This window comes from Typopeltis vanoorti, chromosome 12 (assembly GCF_054136105.1).
Source record: "Typopeltis vanoorti isolate ZY-2024b chromosome 12, IOZ_Tvanoo_1.0, whole genome shotgun sequence".
NCBI classification, from domain to species: domain Eukaryota; kingdom Metazoa; phylum Arthropoda; class Arachnida; order Uropygi; family Thelyphonidae; genus Typopeltis; species Typopeltis vanoorti.
In genome coordinates this window covers 55,884,723-55,900,568 of record NC_143560.1, presented here as the reverse complement: position 1 = coordinate 55,900,568, position 15,846 = coordinate 55,884,723, and the positions used below count along the sequence as shown (strand labels likewise).

The window sequence follows — 15,846 nt, the reverse complement described above, 5'->3', positions numbered from 1 at the left end:
TACTTTACAACTCTCTGTCTCCACCACTCAATCTACAACTACAATAAACTGCAACTACACCAATGCTATCTATCCCCCTCCCCCAACCACCACCACTAGTATTTTTACAGACAGACAATCACAAACATCCATGCCCAGAGTGGAATTCAAACCCGCAGCCTTTTGGCTGGAGAGCAGAAACAATAACCACTCGGCCAACCAGGCTGGTATTTGGAACAGTGGATGACATTTGAAACAATGACATATTTTGATGTCATTCCAAGATAAGGGAGGTTCCAGTTACAATGTAAACAGTGAAGGAGAAAGAATATATTTTAAAAAATTAAAAAAAAAAACTTTTATCACAGACACGTAGCTTATAAGAGGGTGGTCTAAAACATTCTTGGCCTGACCATAGATAGCAACACTATCGGCACGATTTTGTTTATTTTCCTAAGTTGGTACATCTGTCATTAGCATCCATGTGAAATTGCAAGTCATTCTATCAAGTAGTTTGCTTTATACAGCTGTCTGAAGCAAAAGTGTTGTCTGTATTCCTTGAAATGGATAAAATTAAGTATCATGCGGTTATAAAATTCTTTATAAAAGAAAGTTTAACACCAAAAGAAATTCATTCAAAGTTCATAAAAGTTTATGGCCACTCTGCTCCTTTTTTTTGACAATTAAGAAATGGGCTGCCGAGTTTAGTTTAACATGGCCATTCCAGCCTTGAAGATGACCCACATGAAGGACGTCCAAAAAGTGTAACAACACCAGAAATCATTGATCAAGTGCAAGATATGATATTGGATGACCGGCGATTCAAAGTGCATGAAACTGCTGAGACTATAGGCATTTCAAAAGAATGTGTAGGATATATTTTGCATGAAGAATTGCAAATGAAAATGCTTTGTGCAAAATGGGTGCTGTGCTTGCTCACAGATCAAAAATGCACTTGCATGAAAATCTCTGAACAGTGCTTGAAGCATTTTAACAAGAGTAAAACTGATTTTGTGCATTGATTTATTACTATGGATGAGACTTGGATTCACCGTTACATACCAGAATCCAAACAGCAGTCAAAACAGTGGACAGAAGTCGGTTGTTCAGCGTTGAAGAAAAACAAAGTCGGTTCCAACAGCAGGAAAAGTCATGGCATCGGTGTTTTGTTTTGCTAAAAACATTTTGTTTATTAATTAGCTTTAAAAGGGTAAAACAATAACTGGGGAATATTATTCTACTCTTTTAATCAGACTAGACAAATAAATTCACGAGAAAAGACCCAGTTTGCAGAAGAAAAAAACCATCAGGACAATGTACCTGTCCACAAAGGTGTTTTGGCAATGGGAAAATTAAGGGACCTGCACTATGAAATGTTGGAATATCCACCCTATTCCCCAGATTTGGCTCCCTCTAATTTCTATCTCTTCCCCAAACTAAATCTGTTCTTCATCAGCGTTTGGGCAGTATTTTTCTTCAAATCAAGAGGTGATTTCAGCTGTAGAGGGGTATTTTGCAGATCTTACTGAGAACCACTACAGGAACGTGATAATGGAACTGGAGCATCGCTGGAAAAAATGTATTAGTCTTAAGGGAGATTATGTTGAAAAATAAAAATTATTTTGAAATCATAAATTTGTTTTTTCATTGTTAGGCCAAGAACTTTTCACACCACCCTCATACCTCAAGGTTAACATAAATATAATCTTTCAATCTAGATGACAAAACTTATTTTTTATTTTGGATTATAACATTAATTTTTGTATTCACCATCAATACTTGCCTTTATTCTCTTTAGGTAGCATATTCCCAGTCAAGTCAAGTGGTTCATCAAGTTCTTCATCTTCTTCTTCCTCTTCATCATCGTCATTTTCTAATCCTAATGGCAATGGATGAACAGCAATACAGTTACCTAAAGAGGAAAAAATTAGAATGTCATATTAGCATATCATTATTATTATTATTATTATTATTAAGAGAGAGACCTCCAGGGAGTTAGAGACTCATCGAGGGAGGCCACATACTACACACATACCAGCTATCATACTTATTCTTGAATTCATTCACGCTGCTTGCACTGACAACATTCAATGGCAATTAATTCCAATCACACACCACCCTCTGAGAGAAAAATCTAACCCTCACCCCCTTCTTAGAGGCCTTCATTCTCAGCTTCGAAGGATGCCCTCTTATCCTTCCCTTCATAAATTGAAAAAGTCCATCAATTGAAATCCTGTATGACCCTTTCAGAAATTTGAAATTCTCAATCATATCACCCCCATCTTTTTCCTGTTTACTAGTGTCTGCAGTCTACAAATTATCAATCTGTCTTCATAATCAGTATTCCACAATTCTGATATCATTTTTAACACTCTCCTTTGTACTCTCTCCAATATATCAGAATTGCAATGGAAACCAGGAGACCAGACCTGCGCACAATAGTCCAAGTGAGGTCTTATCAAGGCCTTGTAAAGAGGCAAAATAACATCCTTATCTTTACATGTGAATGTTCATTTCAACATTGCAATTATCTTTTGAGCTGTATTTGCAATCTTTGCCTGCCACATGGCTCTTAAAATTCAACTTCCTATCTATTAACACTTCAAGATCCCTAGCCTCATCAGTTTCTTCTAGCCTAATCCCACCAACATAAAATGACATTGGATATCTAATCACGTTGAAGTGCATGACTTTACATTTACTGACATTGAACTGACACCCATAATTCCAGCCTATTCAAATCATTCAATTATTGAAATGATTCAATTTGTGCAACAGCTCTAATACCTCATCCTCATACACCTGCGTTTCTTCATCCAGTGAAGAGGTAGCAGTGAGCTCAATGTTACGTACACCAGGCTGACGGCTTTTAACGAAATGGGCACTCATTAACTGAACAACCTCTTCTGCATCTGTAACCCTCACGGCATCTGAATTTAGAAGAGTTATTCTTTCATATTCATTCTTTCTTTTACTTGCAGCATATCGATAGAATTCTTGTGGGTTGTCTTTAGCACGCAGAGCCAGTTTCTTTTCATAATCAGACTTTGCTTTCCATAAAACAGTTGTGACTATTCTAGCCTGCTGCTTATAATGTTCATAACGGACGTCATCCTTATGCAAACAGTATTCCATCCACATCGTCCTTTTCTTACGAATCTCTTGTTTAATAAGATAACACATCCATTTAACTCCTACTCTATTTATTCTTCAAACTCTCAGAATACATTCTGATATTGCATCATTTAAGTATTGTTTAAATGCTTCCTATGCACTGTCAATATTCTCTCCATCCAGCAACCAATCCCATTCCACTAAACTCAGTATACTCCTCTGTTGGTCATAATTTCCTGCTTTGTGGTTCAGCATGTAACCTTTTCTGAATGGAACATTCATAAACTTAGTCACTTCCCAAGTGAGCACCACATGATCACTGTCACCAACTGGAGGCAGAATAGTTATGTCTTTAACTGAAACGCCCTCTGACACTATAATCAAATCTAAAACTCTTTGACCTTGAGTTCCTTCTGTCACATGCTGCTTGAGAAAGTTATCCTGCAACAGCTCAATAAATGCATTTTCATTCCTCTCATGATATTCTACTGCTACCCAATCAATATTTGGATAATTAAAGTCTCCCATTATGATTACTCTTTTCGTGCTCAGCTTTTCTATTTCTAGCAATATGCATTTCTTCATCACGAGCAACAGATCCACCAGGTCTGTAACAACACCCCACTATGTAATTATTATAAGCTTTTTCATAAGCTGAAGATGTGACATTCTGTAAACCAAAAATATGATATCTGTAATTTAAGATTACATATATCGTATATATATATATATATATATAAGGATGAAATTAATTACTTCTGTAAATAATATTGCTGTTAAATTAAATTTTGAAAAAATATAGATCTATCTCCTTTCATTACACAACAATTCTAAAAATTATTTATTACTCACTTTTCTATGTTTTATTTATTTTAACGTTATTCAGAAACAAAGATTCAAACAAAAGACCACAGCCAATGCTCACTATAATATATACTATTGTAGTGAAAATATTTATTATAACAAATTATCAAATACTCCTGGTCAATGTCCAAATAGACAATTAATACAAGAGGTACCTGAAAAGTCATAAAATTGGTAATGCTGCTTAACTGTCAAGAATCATTTTCATTTAGTGAGTGAGGGCAAATGGTACTTTTCTGTTTCACTGTGTGCAAGTTTCTTTGCTGTTTCATGAAACTTAACATTCAATGGCAACAGTGAACAATATGGTATTGTTCACTGTTGACATTATATAATACCAAATTAACATGGTATTATAAGAGAGAGATGCACTATTATTATTATTATTATTATTACACCCTCCATGGAGTTGGCAGATGCATCGTGAGTGGTTCAGTCAACTGACAACATATTTATCATATAGAATCTTAAGATCCTTAACACTCCACTCCTTGAATTAACAACATTCTGGTAATGCATTCCATTCACTGACAATTCTCCATGTAAAAAATCTGCTACTCACACCCCTCTTCACCACACTTTTACATAACTTCCAGGGATTGACCTCTGGTTCTTACCCTCTCACCTTTTACTCTTTTTATAATCCTCTCTGGATTAGTCTGATAAAATCCTTTCACTAACTTTCACTAATGTCTATATCACCTCTCTTCCTCCTATCCACCAACCTCTGCAATCCACATTTCTTCAACCTCGTTCCATAGTCAGCATTCCAAAGTCCTGATATTGTCTTAGTCACTCACCTCTGGACTCTCTCCAATGTCTCCACATCACATTGGAAAAAAAAACCTGGTGACCAGATCTGAGCACAATAGTCCAAGTGCAGCCTGACCAGTGGCACAACCACTTCCTTATCCCTGCATGTTAGAGTACTTCTTATCATAGCAGCACTACAATGTGCAGCCTTTGCAACACTAGCAATATGCCCTCTAAACTTCAGTCTACTGTCAACCATCACTCCCAAATCTCTAATCTCATCTACTTCCTGCAGTACAGCACCATCGATATAGTACACAGCCTTATATTTCTGCACTCCAAAATGCAACTCCTTGCACTTATTAATATTAAAACTATCACCACACTCTTTTGTCCAAGTAAAAAGTCTACTCAAATCTTCCTGAAGGGAATTAACATTGGTATTGCTACTTACAATTCTTTCCAACTTGGAATCATTAGCAAACAACTTAAGATCCCCAGTCAGTCCACATCATATATTGTTTACAAACAAGTTAATCAGCAGGGGGGGGGGGGCAAGAACATGCCACTGGTTACCTTCCTTTTTTGAGACACTGCTTCATCATACACAACCTGCTGGTATCATTCAGAGAGCCAATCTCTGATTCATCTAACCAATATACTATCTATTCCCATCCTCTGCAACTTGTACATCACCCTATCATGTGGTAATCTATCAAATGCTTTTGCAAAGTCTAAGAATATCATTATATATGATTCTCCCTTATCTAACACACTTGTCACTTTATCATAAAATGCAAGTAAATTACTAAAACAGGACCTGCCCATTACAAATCCATGCTGACCATCATAAAGAATCCTATATCCATCAACCCAATCCTGTATTCTATTCTTAACCAATCTCTCCAACACCTTGACCACAACTGCAGTTATACAGACAGGCCTATAGTTTGAGACTGTCTTAGAACCATGCTTGTGGAGTGGTAATATTTTGTCTTCTTTCCACTCCTTAGGAACCCTACCCACTGCAAAACTTGCATTAAACAACCAGGGCAAGGGCATAGCCAACTGTGGTGCACATTCCTTAAGAATATGTGGTGCTATGCAGTGGCAAATTCTCCATGCTTGCTATGCTTGCTGCGCAAGCTCATTAATTGAGAAAGAAGTACTATTTATTTGTTGATAAATGCATGCATTTCTAAGCATTTCATTTAGGCTTTTATTTTTGTAGCCAGAAGACGTCTTAAGCTTGCGCAGCAATAATTGAGCTTTGTGTTGTGTGTCGAAGGCCGATGCTTGCTCGTCTAGTCAAAGCTACCTTGGCTTGCTCGGTTGTAGGAGCTTACAGATCCTCGCAGCAGCAGCACTGTGATTTCATACACACATAGCCATTTCACGTCATCTCACTCTGTTGCTTAAACACAGGCCATATGCAGTCAATGTAGCTCTAGCCAGTGAGCTTCAGCAGCCTTTACAAGTGTGTGTGTTGCTTGGGAAAATTAAGTTACAACCAACTTTTTATGATGATGTTATTGACCAGTTCATAAAGAAGAACCGTAGGGTAGAATTTGTATTCAAGTTGTTAAATTGAAAAATACAGAATATCTTAAATAAAGAGCCAATAGGCTTCATTTTGGCAATGTAATATTATTTAAATTAAGGGGATATTAAATTTCACATTGTTTCAAAACCGAATAAGAAACTCAAAGATCGGAATCAAAGAGTTTAATGCCAAATATAGTAAACTATAAAAGTATATCTGCGGATACTAGCGTAAGCCAAAGCACGTAGTACAAACTAGGGCAACTCGTAGCAAAGATGGATAAAGCTCTGATCACTCTTCTTAGTATTTCCCATAATGTAAAAACATATCTCCTAGGAGATGTATGATGTTATACATTATGGTGGAAGGTCACTACCCAGACCAGTTTTGACTTTTATTGAGGTCTCATCAGTGAGTAGGTAGACCAAATAAATACTGAGGGTATAGCGAAAAGAACTTATATACTCTGCTATATGAGTTGTTACATCACCGAAATGAAGCCTATTGACTCTTTATTTAAGTAATTTAATGGGTGCACCTGTTTGACAACTCGTATAGCAGAGTATATAAGTTCTTTTCGCTATACCCTCAGTATTAATTTGGTCTACCTACTCACTGATGAGACCTCAATAAAGGTCAAAACCAGTCTGGGTAGTGACCACCATCATAATGTATAATCATACATCTCCTAGGAGATGTTTTTACATTATGGGAAATACTAAGAATAGTGATCAGCGCTTTACCCACCTTTGCTACAAGTTGCCCTAGTTTGTACTATGTGCTTTGGCTTACGCTAGTATCCACCGATACTTCTACAGTTTACTATATTCGGCATGAAACTTTTTGATTCCGATCTTTAAGTTTCTTATTTGGTTTTGAAACAATGTTGGATTTAATATCCCCTTAAATTAAATAACACAGAATATCATTTGTAAAATAAATGTTATATTTGTATGATTAAATGTACAGAAATTTCTAAATATATAGTTTTAAATGGTCAGTACAGGTAACCCTCGTATAACGCAGTACTTATACAACGCGGTCTACAAATTGTAGTAACCCTTGTTCAGTGCGGTACTTATACAATGCAGTTTTGACAAAAACACAATCTAGAAATTGTAGTAACCTTTTATCTTTTCATATATTTTTCGCCGTGCGACTTAAAAATCAAATTTCATCTTCGTTAAATTTCTGTCTGCCCGTATCGCGCAGGTAGTTATAAGTAGCAAATTTATATTAGAGGATACAATTGATGTACATGTGTCCATAGCACGCATGTACGTCAATTGTATACCGTATAAAGTGTTTATTGTTGAAAATTGTCTTCCTTTTCTGCCAGGAAAGCGCACTGAAAATCATAAGTATGTTATCTCAAGCTCAGCACTTTATTTTCTGGTGAGTTACATACATTATTAATGTTGTATTAGGTGACTTTAACAGCCATAGTGTTAACTGGGGTTACACAAAGTCCAACGAATTCGTGTATAGAGGCTTAAGTGCTGTGAAGACATAATGTTGGAGGTTTAATGGATTTTTTACAACACTCAGAAAGGATTAAAAAGAATTTAATACTTCCTATATTTCGTCCTAGTCACTAGGACATCTACGGGGATTACAAAAATAACTAATGTAACATAACACAAATATCATACAATACTAAGCCCAACCACGTGGGTGACACTAAAGTCCTATCTAGGTGGAGCACCCTCTAAGGGCGGTTGTAGGTGGCCTGGAATATAAAGTAGGATCTCTGGTGATGAGTGTTTCCCAAATTTACGGAAGCTTAATGCAACCGTATTTATTAAGATTTGGTTGATTTCTAAGAGCTGCTGCTGCTTCCAAGAATAGTCTCTCTTTCTTGAATTTGCTGTGATGGAGCATGGTGGTTTTCTTCCATAATACTCTCCGGGTGGTGTCCAAGACATGGTTAGCCAAGCCTGAATGACCATAGTTGTATTTACAGATGTAAGACTCATGTTCCTCTAGGTGGATAGATGCTGATTTTGCCTGTCTGTCCAAAGTATGCCAGCTTACAGAAACAGGGTACTTTGTCCAGGCAGAGAGAGAGGAGGGAGCTGATCTTTCGTAGAACGGATAAGGGTAGCAAGTTTGCGGTGGGGCTTATATGCTGTGTGTAGGTTGTACTTTTTTAGAATCTTGGCTATTTTTTCGGATGTGCCACGAATGTAGGGTATGGTGATGGCATTTTTAAATTCTTGTTGACGAGAAGGACCAGGAATGGGAGAGGAACTGATTATTTTTTTGATACTGTGATCGCTGTAGCCATTGGAGAGGAAAGTGTTGTGTATGTAGTTAAGCTCAGTAGTGAGGGTGGTTCCACTGAAACAAAGATTGTGGGCTCTCTTGGTAAGAGTTTTAATAATGGCATACTGTTGAGAGGGGTGGTGGTGTGAGAGTTTGTGAATGTATCTGCCTGTGTGTGTGGGTTTTCTGTATACAGTGAAGGCAAGTGTATCATTAGGCAGGCGTGTGACTAAGGTGTCTAGGAAGGGTAAACAATTGTTCTTTTCCTTTTCCATAGTGAACTGGATTCTTGGATGTAGACTATTGAGATGACTGAGGAAGGAGTCTAACATGTCTGGGCCATGAGGCCAAATAGAGAACACATCATCTACATATCTTAGCCAGATAGAAGGTTTGAGTGGGGCTGAGTCTATGGCTAGTTTTTCAAAATCTTCCATATAGAAATTAGCAAGGGGGGGAAGAGGGGGGGAACCCAAGGCGGTTCCCTCTATCTGCTTGTAGATTTTGTTCTTCCAAGAAAAATACCCAGAGTTAATGGCAAAGAAAAAGAGATCTAAGATGTCAGAAGGGAAAACTCTTTGTAAGAGAGATAAGGTGTCAATTAAGGGAATATTAGTGAACAAAGAGGAGATATCAAAGCTTACCAATATGTCTGCTTTATTCAAGGTTAAATTTTCTATGAGGGCTTTAAAGTGGGTCGAGTTTTTTATATAGGAAGTGGACCTTCCAGTGAGGGGGGTCAGAGAGTTGGCCAGCTGTTTAGACAGTCTGTAGCAAGGTGCATTGGTGGCATCTACTATAGGTCTGAGTGGGGAATTGGGTTTGTGGATTTTTGGTAAGACGTAAATTCGGGGGAGATGGGAGCGGAAAGATTTAAGTTTTTTCGTGATGTCGGGGGGCCAGGAAGATGCTTTTTTAAGTAGGATTTTTAATTTTTTTAACTTGTGTTTTTGTGGGGTCATGTTCTAGCGGGATGTAGGTAGCGCGATCGCGGAGGATAATATTCATTTTGCGATTGTATTCGCTGGTATTAAGAACGACTGTGGCATTACCCTTATCCGCTCTGGTGATGATGATACTTTTTTCTTTCCGTAATTTTAGGAGAGCTGTGCATTGGGCATACGATAAATTACTTTTAGGAGGCGAAGAATGAGCAAGGAAATCCTTGCTCATTCTTTGTATGCCCGATTTATCGATAAATTACTTTTAGGAGGCGAAGAATGAGCAAGGAAATTCTTGCTCATTCTTCGTATGCCCGATTTATCGTATGCCCAATGCACAGCTCTCCTAAAATTACGGAAAGAAAAAAATATCGTCATTACCAGAGCGGATAAGGGTAATGCCACAGTCGTTCTTAATACCAGTGAATACAATCGCAAAATGAATATTATCCTTCACGATCGCGCTACCTACATCCCGCTAGAACATGACCCCACAAAAACACAAGTTAAAAAATTAAAAATAACAAAAAATTTATCGTATGCCCAACGCACAGCTCTCCTAAAATTACGGAAAGAAAAAAGTATTGTCATCACCAGAGCGGATAAGGGTAATGCCACAGTCGTTCTTAATACCAGTGAACACAATCGCAAAATGAATATTATCCTCCGTGATCGCACTACCTACATCCCGCTAGAACACGACCCCACAAAAACACAAGTTAAAAAATTAAAAATCCTACTTAAAAAAGTATCTTCCTGGCCCCCCGACATCACGAAAAAACTTAAACCTTTCCACTCCCGTCCCCTCAGAATTTACGGCTTACCAAAAATCCACAAACCCAATTCCCCACTCAGACCTATAGTAGATGCCACCAATGCACCTTGCTACAGACTGTCTAAACAGCTGGCCAACTCTCTGACCCCCCTCAATGGAAGGTCCACTTCCTATATAAAAAACTCGACCCACTTTAAAGCCCTCATAGAAAATTTAACCTTGAATAAAGCAGACATATTGGTAAGCTTTGATATCTCCTCTTTATTTACTAATATTCCCTTAATTGACACCTTATCTCTCTTACAAAAAGTTTTCCCTTCTGACATCTTAGATCTCTTTTCCTTTGCCATTAACTCTGGGTATTTTTCTTGGAAGAACAAAATCTACAAGCAGATAGAGGGAACCGCCATGGGTTCCCCTCTCTCTCCCCCCCTTGCTAATTTCTATATGGAAGATTTTGAAAAATGAGCCATAGACTCAGCCCCACTCAAACCTTCTATCTGGCTAAGATATGTAGATGATGTGTTCTCTATTTGGCCTCATGGCCCAGACACATTAGACTCCTTCCTCAGTCATCTCAATAGCCTACATCCAAAAATCCAGTTTACTATGGGATAAGGAAAAGAACAATTGTTTACCCTTCCTAGACACCTTAGTCACACGCCTGCCTAACGATACACTTGCCTTCACTGTATACAGAAAACCCACACACACAGGCAGATACATACATTCACAAACTCTCACACCACCACCCCTCTCAACAATATGCCATTATTAAAACTCTTACCAAGAGAGCCCACAATCTTTGTTCCAGTGGAACCACCCTCACTACTGAGCTTAACTACATACACAACACTTTCCTCTCCAATGGCTACAGCGATCACAGTATCAAAAAAATAATCAGTTCCTCTCCCATTCCTGGTCCTTCTTGTCAACAAGAATTTAAAAATGCCATCACCATACCCTACATTCATGGCACATCCGAAAAAATAGCCAAGATTCTAAAAAAGTACAACCTACACACAGCATATAAGCCCCACTGCAAACTTGCTACCTTTATCCGTTCTACGAAAGATCAGCTCCCTCCTCTCTCTCTCTGCCTGGAGTTTACAAAGTACCCTGTTCCTGTAAGCTGGCGTACTTTGGACAGACAGGCAGATCAGCATCCATCCGCCTAGAGGAACACGAGTCTTACATCTGTAAATACAACTATGGTCATTCAGGCTTGGCTAACCATGTCTTGGACACCACCTGCAGAGTATCATGGAAGAAAATCACCATGCTCCGTGACAGCAAATTCAAGAAAGAGAGACTATTCTTGGAAGCAGCAGCAGCTCTTAGAAATCAACCAAATCTTAATAAATACGGTTGCATTAAGCTTCCGTAAATTTGGGAAACACTCATCACCAGAGATCCTACTTTATATTCCAGGCCACCTACAACTGCCCTTAGAGGGCGCTCCACCTAGATAGGACTTTAGTGTCACCCACGTGGTTGGGCTTAGTATTGTATGATATTTGTGTTATGTTACATTAGTTATTTTTGTAATCCCCGTAGATGTCCTAGTGACTAGGACGAAATATAGGAAGTATTAAATTCTTTTTAATCCTTTCTGAGCGTTGTAAAATATCCATTAAACCTCCAACATTAAAGTCCAATGAAGATGGAGAACTTGTTGAAAAATAGGCTGAAAACCTTTCTCTAAACCTCATACTTAATCCAAAACTCCCTGCATCTTTCGCCAGTGGCAGATGGAAGCGAGGCTATAACCCTAACCTCATATTTGTTAGCTCAAAAATATCCAACATCTGTGTTAAAAAGGTTTTAAATCCGATTCCACATACTCAACATAGACCTATAATGCTTGAATTCAACCCAGCAATTATGCCTAACACTGTCCCTTACAGACGACGATTACTTTCCAAAAAGCTAATTGGAAGGGTTTCATGGAAGATCTTGACCGCTCCATAGAAGAAGTCCCTCCAAACCCTGAAGAGTATCCAGAATTCATAAAAATACTGAGGAAAATCTCCACCAAACACATCCCCCAAGGATGCCGCACACAAACTACATTCCAGGCCATTCCAGTAACATACAAGCCCAGTATGCTGATTACTTACAACTTTACAACACCAACCCCTTCTCAGAAGAGACTATCCAAGCAGGAGAAAAATTATGCTCCAAGATGGCAGAGGAAAGGCATTATTTTATGGAAAAAAGAAATAGAAAACCTTATATGACCCATAGTAGCAGAAAGGCATGGAACTTTATCAACAGAATTAGGAAAGATTTCACTAAGCCATAGAAGCATCTGCAGGTAACAGCAATCAAATTGCTCACCAGCTGCTGAATGGAAAATTCACTAAAAAACACACAAAAAATAAGATACTTGGAACCCCAAGTGAGGAACAAAATATGATTAGATCAAGGCCTGCAGGGGCCTCAATGATGTCTGTAATGAACAGATTAAACATTTTGGAACCAGGACTAAAGAGTGGTTATTAAACCTATACAACACTTGCCTCAGAACCCTAAGGATACCAATTATCTGGAGGCATGTCAAAATGGTGGCCTTTCTGAAATCAGGGAAAACTCCAACTGAAGCAAAAAATTACAGACCTATATCACTACTCAGCAACCTCTTTAAACTCTATGAACGATTAATTTTGAATAGGCTACAACCCCTAATTGAACCCCATCTTATTGCTGAGCACGCTGGCTTTAGACCAGGCAAATCCTGCACATCATAAATTCTGAACCTCACTCAATATATAGAAAATGGTTATGAGCAAAAACTAGCCACAGGAGTAGTCTTTGTCGACCTAACTGCAGCATATGATACCATAAACCATCTCACACTCAGAAATAAAATATACAGAAGAACTAGAGACTATCGCTTTGTTCTCCTGATCCAATCACTCTTGGAAAACAGATGCTTTTACGTGCACCTTGGGGGTAGGAAGAGCCGCTGGCACCACCCAAAAAAATGCCCCCCCCCCCCAGGGAAGTGTGTTATCACCATTACTTTTCAACATCTACGTCAATGATCTCCCCATCTTTCCAGGAACTAGAAATTTTATCTATGCTGATGACCCTGCCATAACTACTCAGTCAAAAAATTTCAAGTCTACTGAAACTACTCTATCACTTGCCTTAAATAGTCTAGCCACATACTATACCAGCAATCAACTAAAACCAAACCCCTTGAAAACCCAGACTGGCCTTTTCCACCTTAACAATAAGGAAGCCACCAGGAAGCTACAGATTTCTTGGGAAGGCTCTAATATAGAACATTCCTGGAACCCAATCTATCTCGGTGTGCCTCTCGATCGCACCCTCTCATATAAAACCCACATAGAAAAAACAAAGGCAAAAGTGAATGCAAGAAGCAACATACTAAGAAAGCTTACCTCCTCCAAATGGGGTGCAGACCCTAGCACACTGAAATCTTCTGCTGAATATGCCTGCCCGGTATGGTCCAGATTCTGCCATGCTGAAAAACTTGATCCAGCATTGAATGAAAGTTGCCGCTTAATTACAGGATGCCTGAAACCAACACCACTAAAATATCTGTATACTTTGGCTGGTATTGCACCCTCCCCCCCCTTCAATTCGAAGAATCTGCATTCTCAGCTGATGAAAGAAGCAGACAAATGAATGATGAACGCCACCCACTATTCGGCCAGACCGCAGTGCCCCAAAGACTAAGATCCTGACATAGCTTCCTGACAACTGTTGAACCACCTAAAAACCTCCCAGAGACAAGACTTCAACAATGGCTTGCATTATATCCTGAAAATAATACTGGTATTCCAACAACCAAACATCTTCCACATGGTGCTCACTTGGACTGGAATACATGGAAAAGCCTCAACAGACTCCGGACGTCAGGACGCTGCAAATAAAACCTCATCAAATGGGGCTACCTCACTGGCCCAGATAATTGTGAGTGTGGGAAAACCTAGTCCATGGAACACCTTCTTTCTTGTCACTTTCTTCCATTGCCTTGTGCAAAAGAGGACTTTATATCCTGCACAGAAAGAGCAGTTGATTGTGCAAGATACTGGAGGAACATCTGACCATGTTTATTGTATATAAGTTATGTACAGTTTCCTTTTTTTCATATTTAATTATTATTCCCTGTATAATTCACCTACCAAATCTAAGCTGATCTCATTGTAATGTATCCTAATTTGTTGTAAATCATGTACCACTTACTACTGTACAACTTGTGTTTGGATACAAAATAAATAAATAAAAAATATTATTATTATTATTATTAAACAAGACCTCATGGAGTCAAAGACTCATCTAGGAGGTCCTTTTATCTCACACACGTCATCATACCGCGTCTTAAACACATTCAAACTCCTTGCAGACACCACACTCTCAGGCAAGGCATTCCAATCATTCACAACTCTGCATGAAAAAAACCTGCCTCTCACTCCCCTACTCACACCCTCTTTATGCAGTTTCCAGGGATGACCTCTGGTTCTCCCCTGATCTCCCACTATTCTCTGTAGAACTTCTCCACCATTGATCCTATAACAACCCCTTACCAACTTGTAGGTCTCTATCATATCTCCCCTCTTCCTTCTCTCCACTAGACTCTGCAAATTACATCTTTTCAATCTTTCCTCGTACTCGACATTCCAGAGGTCAGAAACTACCTTAGTCAGTCACCTTTGGACCCTTTCCAACATCTCTTCATCCTTCTGAAAACCAGGTGACCAAATGTAATGCTTTTTATTGTAAAAAAATTATTTTTATAGTAATGGCCACAAATTGCATTGAAAGGGAAAAAATGAATATTGAAAAGAAAATTCATCTCGAAGAAAAAAAATTAAAATCATGGATCGGTTGAAAAATGGAGAAAAACCAGTTGTTGTAAGGACTTTGAATTTAAATGAATCAAGAATTCAAACAATCAAAAACACAATGAACATAAAATCTGAGAAAGTGTTTATTGCTTGGGTCAATGGTAAGTGCAAAGCTTGTTGCTCATGTACACAATTTTCTAAGAGAAAAATGAAGAAATCTCTAATGATTTGAAAAGAATATGCACTCAAAAGAAAATTCCTTTGGATGGAAATCTTATTAAACAAAAAACTCTCAAATTTTATAAACATTTATAATGTAGACCAGGTGTTCAATGCTGATAAATCCGGGTTTATATTGGAAAAATATGCAAAAACGCACCTATATTTCGGAAAATGAAAGATCAGCTCCTGGATTCAAAGTTTCCAAAGACAGAATTACTCTACTGTTTTGTAGTAATGCATCAGGTGATTACATGACAAAACTAATGTTTATTAACCGATCCTCAAATCCTCATGCTATGAAAGATTAAAATATGCACTTATTTTTATTTTGCCTAAAACATTTATGCATTACGTGCAATGAAGCTTAATTGCAATTTGTAATTTTTATAACTTTATACTATGTATTTTTGTCATAGTTGATATGTTTTCTTAACTTACATGAATTACCTGAATTAAATAAAAATATTTTTGTTGGATATGTCATTTTTGTTTATATATATATATTTTTTTTAAAAAAACTGATTTCAGAACATAACCCTACTTTTTGTATGTGATCTGAGTCTTGCATAA

At 38.0% G+C, this 15,846-nt stretch overlaps 1 protein-coding gene across 5 annotated transcripts in view; it reads right to left on the bottom strand.

The window, feature by feature from the left end:
• Positions 1-15,846, bottom strand: part of LOC150100806 (DNA (cytosine-5)-methyltransferase 3A-like) — a 745,691-nt gene that overhangs the window by 536,597 nt on the left and 193,248 nt on the right. For all 5 annotated transcript variants that reach the window (XM_090401182.1, XM_090401184.1, XM_090401186.1 and 2 more), the window contains exon 3: positions 1,763-1,891. In XM_090401182.1, coding sequence (XP_090257308.1) covers positions 1,763-1,891 — 129 coding nt within the window. The remainder of the gene's footprint in view (positions 1-1,762; positions 1,892-15,846) is intronic.